This window comes from Pelmatolapia mariae, linkage group LG15, assembly GCF_036321145.2.
Source record: "Pelmatolapia mariae isolate MD_Pm_ZW linkage group LG15, Pm_UMD_F_2, whole genome shotgun sequence".
NCBI lineage: Eukaryota > Metazoa > Chordata > Actinopteri > Cichliformes > Cichlidae > Pelmatolapia > Pelmatolapia mariae.
In genome coordinates, this window is record NC_086240.1 from 4,468,987 (window position 1) to 4,477,128 (window position 8,142).

Sequence of the window (8,142 nt, forward strand, 5' to 3'; positions counted from 1 at the left end):
TGCCTTCAAAACCTCCATTGTTGTTGGTCTCTGATTACTTTTAGCAAAATAGTTCAGTGCTTGGTTTGCAATCAGTGAAATATAAGCTTGTCACGTGTTACGTTTTCGCAGGTAATTTCTGTCGTGCAAGACTGGAGTGACCACGGGATGTTTTTTTTCACGATAAATACACATTATTTATTTACAAATAAAGTGGTTATAATAGAAATAAATACAAAATAGAAATCTGAGCATTATACTTCATGTGGTATTGCACCCATTTCAAAATGTACATCGGAAATACATTTTCAAAACCAGTAAAGGAATATTCCTTTGATTAAAATATTTATTTTTCCCAACCTTATGTAGACATAAATATATTCATATATAGTTTCTTCTTCTTCCGCAATAGCTCTGTTTTCTGTTTCTTTCATATAAATAAATGTCTTCATTGGGAAACTGGGTGTCCATGATAACCTCTGATCTCTTTCTGCCTCTTGTGCCCGCTCGCTCTTTTCTATCCGTGCCACCTGTTTCTCACCGGCAGCCGCATCCCTCCACCACCATGTCTTGGTAGTTTTTCAGGATTACTTTCTCAAATTCGTCCAGGTAGAGCAAAGAAATGGGGCTGAGGTCAGTGGGCACACAACAGGCTCTGGGGATGTTCGAGTTGACTGAGTTGACAAGTGTCTGCACAATGGCGTGGTTAGTAGAATTGAGGTGGTCTGCTAGGGGGAAAGGACATTCCCCATGGCAATAAAAGGCATGGTAGCCAGGGGGTGCCACTATCCACTCATTCCAGCCCACATCACTGAAGTCCACGTACAAGGCATGCCTCTTACAGCTTGCCTTGTGCTGGTGCTTCCTACGTTGTTTGCGGGGTGCTGCTTGCCTTTTTTCCCGTTTGTGGAGCACTGAGCCCCCGCGGCTGTCGTGGCCATATGTCACAAGCAGCGGCCGAGCCTGAGGCCACGAGTCCTGGTCCTGGTGTAGCGACCGGCTCACCCTGACATGTCTCCTACGTCTGTGGGCGTCCTTGCTGTCCATCTCCCCCTCCTCTGGGTGAATCACCTCCACCAAGAAGCCGTGATTGTGGCCATTTCCAGAGGTCCAATGAGATATAGCGGGACTGACGTCAAAGCTTTCCCAGCGACTCAAAGAGTCCTGCACCATTCGAGTGTCCAGCAGACGTAGTAGAGGTTCCTTGCCCTGAGTGGCAGGAACTCCAAATATCTCATAAATGTTGATACGATGGAGGCCACTAGCAGGAGTACTGTCACTAATGCTGCTTTCGTTGGGGCTTGCAGATCCCATGACTTGATCCCTGTAAATGCGTAGCTCTGCAGAGGTGATGAGTTCCTCATTTGGAATAGAAGTGAGATTAAAGTAGAACTGCTGTGTCGTTTTGCCTTTTAGGCTGGCCAGGGCCTCCATAGACTCTGTAAAGGACAGGAGAGAGACAACCATAGTGTAAGGATCAAGCCAAGAATTTATTCATTTCATACAAGACTAAGAAATAACATCAAGTGGATGTAGTATATGGATCCAGCCAAGCTACCACATGGTTATGTGAGTGATTGCATGCGGTTGCATAGCAGGTATACATCATATTTTCGCGCTTTGCATGTATGACTCAGTGTAATAGCAGGGAAATGCTCATGGGGATGTAATACAGCGATTAGTGTCATGCTCATAAATATACCTAGTTAAATGTCAGAAGATGAAAGCAGTGCGCTTCCATCTATCGATAAGATCAAACATGCTAGTCAGCCAGACTTTAAATGGCTCATTTGCACTGTAAGAATTGGCTGCTGCAAAATATTTTCATAAGTACACATGAAAAAAAGTTGCACCATATACTGACTTCATCAAAAATGAGAATGGCCAGAAGAAAACTAGAAAGGCCAACTGTTGCGTCAACATTTATTTATAGTGTAGATGTTGCCAGCACTGGAGTATTTCTTTTATGCGTCAAGGTATTAAATTTAATAACTAATTCTGAAATGACAAGGACTTAAGTTACAATTAATGTGACGATAATAAAAGACAAATGGAAAGTAGACTATATATAAACTGTATACAGTTCAGATCTTTGTATACCCCTCTATAGTGTACAGTAAATGACAGAAGTCTTAGTAAAAGCTACAATTTTCTTTGAGGCAGCCCTCCCACTTTGAACTCTTACTTTATGAAGATCACAGATGATGTATAGACACACTTTTTAATCTGTTTGGTGCAGCGCCGTAAACACAAACTTTGAACTCTTTGCTTTTTCAAAGGAGGCATTTAGGAAATTCCACCATCTCATCCTAAATCTCCCTCCAGAGGCACAAAGACCTCAATTAGGCCCATCACTCCTTATTTGATGTGGGAAAGCCCCCTGTCTCTTGTTCCCCCTCCTCTGTCCCCAATCCCTCTCTTTCTTTCGTTCCTCAGCTCCCAAATCCCCCTTTCCCTCTGTTCTCTTAGCCCCAAATCCTCTTTTCTTTCTCTCTCCTCCTCTTTCACGTCTTCCTCAATTTCATTCTACAACAATATTCTCACTCTCTCTCGTTTTCTGTTCTTTGAGGTTTGGCTATGTGAACAAGTCAGGGCCTGTCACAAACGTGTGAACCACAGATATGAGTGTATCAACATTCCTAATTTCTTTTTGTGCTGCATGCCAAAACATAAGATAAAGGCTAATGTTGGGTCATTCATCAGAGACGTGTCTCTGGCAGCCACTTCCTGTGTAGTAGTGGAAATGTTCTATTTGGCATGGGAAATGGTTATTTTTGAAAACTGATAGCAGTGAAACTAATTATCCTAGTGAAATGAATATCAGGCAGCAGATGTGATGAATGATTAGAGCAGTTTGCTTTGATGTGCTGCGTTTACATCTGTAGATACATGCTTATTATATGCAGCAGCCATCAATTGCGTGTCTCTTGACGTGGGAAGATGAACTACCCAGCAGCTCTGTTAGCACGGGATGAAAGGGCTGGGGGGACCTATGTAAACACAGCCTGAGCACATTCGTAATGGCCAGTGGTGTCAAGGTGTGTTGGCCGGTTGCAGAGGTTTCCAGTAGCTGGCTGGGGGCAGTCACTCAGCCTGGCTGCCCAGGCCAGGGTTGTTTGTAGTGTGTCGGTGTAGCCACTTGGTGTCATTGCACTAGGCCTCTGGAGAGCACCCAAGCAACCACTCAACCACCCCTCTGACTCACCCCTGATGGAAACTTCCCCAGTCAAACACTTAGAACTCTGTATGAGGACTCTGTGTAGAGCCCCTATGGACACAGTAACTTGTATGCTTTGACAAATGGAACATAGACCTTAAGATGGTGAATGGTGATAAAGCATCACTATATGCTTGACAGTAAACACTGTAGTGTTTCATTTTTATCATGCATGAGTCGTTTTAATATCACAGCCAGGTGCAAAAGACAATATAGCTTCTGATCAATAGAATATAAGTAAACCATCATTTTTATTTTCTCAGCTGCTGTTTTTTTAAGTTATAAAAGTCCACTTTATTTGTAACTCTGTGCGAACATCTGTGTAGTTGTTGAACTTAGTGCACCTTATCCAGGATTTAGTGCCAGTCTTATATATATGAGCAGCATATGTTATCTTTGAAGTGCAACGGACTTGAACTGAAACACTAAATTCAACAAGCAGCACCGTATCCACCGTACAAACTAAGTGAGCAATTATAGTGTTATTGGAACATGCGTAATGGCGCACTGCACGGGCACAACGGGGATTTGGAAAGACGAATAAGGCGGGTACCCCCCCCCCCGCCTTATTTTTTTTTTTTTTTTACCAAGAACTAAATTCAGTCTTGTTAAAAATGACTCAGAATTCAGTCTGACACGATGACTTTGTCATAATGCGTGTTAGTATAATGTCATGTCGTGTGTTATTGAAGTAACAGGGTGATGACTATCACCTGCGCAAAGGCACACCGCCCTTTATCCTGCTCCTGTGGTGCGTGTCTGGAAAAACTGTTTTCGGAGCCCACGCAAACACCATCAATTATTAAGAAACAAATTACTCCAGGGATACCACCTCCCTTGATGTTTTAAAACCTCTGACAGCAGCCCCAGGGGGATGTTCGGTTAAATGTTGCATCACAACATATGTGAGAGGTAATTAATTGCGTACGAGATGCTTGTTTGTAAGTCGCGTTACTGAGTTTTAGGCAATCCCGAGCGTATTTAAGAGTAAGTTGTAACTTAGACGCGTGTCACCTGTAAATGACTAAACCTCTATAAAACAGCGAAGACTCTGAAGTTCAGTCTTGACGCACTGAGTCATGTTTAAATATAGGTTTGGGTTGTCTGAGAGAGCCGAGAAGCTTCCCGGCTGACAGGTAAAGGTATGTCACTAATACATACCTTCATGGTGAAAGCTTCTAATCGTGTTGGCCTTGCTGGCGGCTCTCTCTGCGTGTTTCCCCATGCTCTTGGGTCGTTTGGTGCTATGGTCTCCGTTTGCTGAATGCATACGGTAAAGGTCCACCATATACTGCGGCACCACGGCTTGCTTACTCGGGGTCGGCCTGCGCCCCAGTCCAAACACATTGAGAAGCCGAAGCTCAAAGTCGTTGAGGAAGCTCTCTGACTGCTCTGGGGTCTGCTTCCCGGATTCGCTGTATTTCCTCCGGCCGACCTCGGGGATAAGTCCCGTAGCACCTTCCAGCAACACCTGAGCGAGCAGCAGTACCATGAGAGAGCGGACCACGGCGACCATGATCAGTCAGTCCCTGTGGAGAAAGTTGATTTCTGTCAATACACTGGCGCTGAGGTATTGACATGAGGTAGACGCGGCAGGGACCTCACTGCAGCATTCCCTAAACTGTGTGTGATCCCCCTACACAGTCGGAACGATTGAAGGAAATCAGGTTAAAAGGGAAGACAACACTTCACTTTGAAGTGGGTAAAAAGAGAGAGAGAGCAGAGAGAGAGACCCCCTCCGGCAATATAGCGCGTCAAAGCTGAAAGAGAAGTTTGGTCTTAACATGAAGTGATACATGAAAATATCAAGGTGAAGAAGCTCTGAAAAGAGAAGAACAAAAAAATGAGGGACTGACTCAGAAAAAACAAATCAAAGGGTTTGCGGAGAGAGATCAGACAAAAAAGTCTCCAATTAGAGGAGATAAGAAATCACGTTAGGGGAGGTGATATGAAAAAAGAAATGCAAGTCTGTGTAGCCCGACAGATCACAAGAAGCATCAAAGAATACAGTGAAGGGAAACGGGTTAGTATGCACAGCAGCAACAGATGCAACCAGACGGTGTTACAAGCGTCTGTTTGCAGGGGGCTTTGACGGTCGTGTGTAATCATAAGGGATAGAGTTACTTCAAGAGGCTCGCAGGTGTTAGATCTGACGTGCGTACCAGATGTAGCCCGGGACAGGACATCAAAAAACATGAAAAACCTAAGCATCATCTGAGCAGCACGACTTCCAAAGAAACGACCTTTTTTTCCCTGTTCTTCTTTTCATAGTTTTCTCCGTGTGTAGGAGAACGCTTTAACTTTTACGCACACACCCTATAATCACATATAAACCAAGAACTAGCAGGGAGGGGGGTCACTTAGAAAGTAAGCTTTTCCTCGTGTAGCAAGTTATTGTACAAACATTTCATTTTTTTTGTTTTACGCCAATTAAGTACTTTAAGCGTTTATTAAAAAGAAAAAAACGTGAGTTTTTATTTTACCTGACGAGAAAGCGCTGTGTCCGGTCGTCGTTCCACCTTTGGGCTCCGATAAATTCCACATTAATTCGTGTTTAATCCACTTTGCTTCTCCTTGGGGGACCAAAGACAGCCCATAGCCTTCGCCGATCGCCTCTCACACATATTATCACCAGCTGCAAATCGGGTTAGGTCTTGGTCAGTCCCGAAAGGAAAAAAAAATTATGTGAATTCTACGAGGAAACGGCTTCGCGTAGGCATAACCGATCTAAGTATAAAGAAGCTTCTCTGAGCATCTTTACCAGCGAACAGCTGCCTTCTGCTAAAACTGAACTTTTCTGCGAGAGAGAGAGAGAGAAACAGGATAAGCGGACCTTTAAGTGTCGCTCTTTTGGACCTTGTTGCTACGAGTTGGAGAGCGCGTCGCCTCTCTTCTGTGCGCCGCACTGGAGTGTTTGAATTGATTGTTGCCTTCTCTTCCCTCAGCGCTCTTTTTGTCGTAGTGATGTCACTAAGGGGATGTCAATCATTTGTCCACAATAAAGCACCTCCTGCGGACCTCTACCCCTGAGGCTCCAAACGTTTTCATGACTGAAAGGCTTGGACATGTAAACTCTCCTTTTTTCCCCCCTACCTACGCTCATTATACATCATTGAAATGAAAACGAAACAAGAGACAGAAGAAATAATAAAGTCAAGAGCAGTTAAAACCATGCTGTTGTTTTTCCAGATTGTTCTTTTTAAATGTTTTTTAGTTGCATCAAAATTGCTTTTGACAGTACCTAGATAGTTTAATACTCATGTGAATTTGACCACCCATGAGCAATAACATGTCAGCTCCTGCTGTTACATAAACACATTTTTGACCAGTGGTGTTAATGGCTGGATCAAAAATGTTTAGTTTTTTGATTAAGTCTAACAGATAATGGGTTTATAACTTGTTGCTTTAGTGGTTTCAGAGGATTAGATGCTGCAAAGTGACTGTCACATTCTCCTGCCGAACTTCACTTTGTGTGAATGTTTGTGCATGTGTGACTTATACACGCTTCCCCGCTGGCTGCATTAGGCTTTTTCATTTCTTTCCAGTTCGCACCGCTTTATCAATATATCTGTGGCAGCTTTGGCTGCAAGAATTGCTGTCTTATACTTCAGTACTGCGGAGGAGCCAAGTGATAAAATCTTGTACGAAAAATTTCCCAAGAAGGCAGTAATGTTTTCACTAAGTTTATCATTTAGAGTTCACACAAAATTGTATCTTAAAAAGGATGACCGGTTAAGCGAAGCATGTAAGTGCACCGGTTGATTTGGCTTTTCTAGGAAAAGTACTTGGTTCTTTTGTGTAGTATTAGCTGTTGAAAGCACGCATGGGTAAGGGAAATTTTGCTGCTTTGTTTTTAGCCTGAGGGGCTGTAGTCAGTAGCATTGGTGTTTATGTGATCTCCATAAAAAACAGCCCCCACTGAGTTCCTCTGCTCTTATCCATTAGGTGATAATGGTGGCTGTGTTTGGGCCAAAGCACTCTGATTTCTTCGCAAGATAGTGAGAGATTAAATCCCACAGCGATCACAAGATATTTGTCTTCTTTTAGGACAGTAATATTTTATCAGGGATAATCCTGGATCATCCACTTAGCAATTAAAACACGGAAAGGCCAATGAGTGTGTGCTGCTGTCTGAGTCACAGCGTTCCCTTTCCATTTCCTTGCTGCATCCAGGACTTTAGAGTTGAACTTATTTAAGGTGCTGAATCTAATTAGCTTCTTTGAAATCTACTTAGCTTATTTGGATCTTATTATTGTTTTGGTAATGTATTTATTCATCAGAATCAGCAAATGGTGACAGATTGTGATGCAGTCTTTTTCATGGACTTTAGTTCTACTACAGGTCATTTATTCATAAAGATTTTCTCCATTGTTATGTTAATCTGCTGGCAGTTGAGTCTCTGTTGTTGCCAAAATACCACTTGGTAAACCTAGTGCTCTAAACCCAAATCCAGGTAAAAGCTGCATTCAGGCTGCTGTAGATTGCAGGATAAGTCCTCCCACAGCAAGCTGTGAGCATCTTTAATTACTCGAGTGACAGGATTAGAAACAAAGGGCCTTATCTGATTATTTGTCCGTCTTTTTGTTTTTGTAGGCATTTTTGTGGTTTCACTAAATGATCATGTCAACGTTTGTGTGTGTTTTGAGGGCATGGACATGCATAAATTGTGTGTGTGTGTGTCTTTCCTTTGGCTCAGCTTATGTCGGGCCAGTTCTGAGGAATGTGCCAAGCCAAGGCTGTTGAGGGACTTGATCAGTGATGCCCAGGGTGGTTTGAGAAGATCTTGTGGCTCTGACACTGTATATGTCATTGCTTATCATATCACTGCTGATCCAATTACATGCTGATTGAAAGGACAACATCACAGAATGAAACCTTCATGGCCAGAGAGGACGGGTAGAGATATGCTATCTCAAACTCAAATGAACGACCTACTGAGAGAGTC

At 43.1% G+C, this 8,142-nt stretch overlaps 1 protein-coding gene across 1 annotated transcript; it reads right to left on the reverse strand.

Annotated features, from left to right (window-relative positions):
- Window positions 1-385: 385 nt before the first annotated feature.
- Window positions 386-6,021, reverse strand: bmp2b (bone morphogenetic protein 2b). The gene is made up of 3 exons (XM_063495285.1): window positions 5,680-6,021; window positions 4,358-4,725; window positions 386-1,418 (listed from the first exon to the last, which is right to left on the reverse strand). The coding sequence occupies exons 2-3, from the start codon at window positions 4,710-4,712 to the stop codon at window positions 517-519; spliced, it is 1,257 nt and encodes a 418-aa protein (XP_063351355.1). The 5' UTR covers window positions 4,713-4,725; window positions 5,680-6,021; the 3' UTR covers window positions 386-516.
- Between the last annotated feature and the right edge of the window lie 2,121 nt (window positions 6,022-8,142).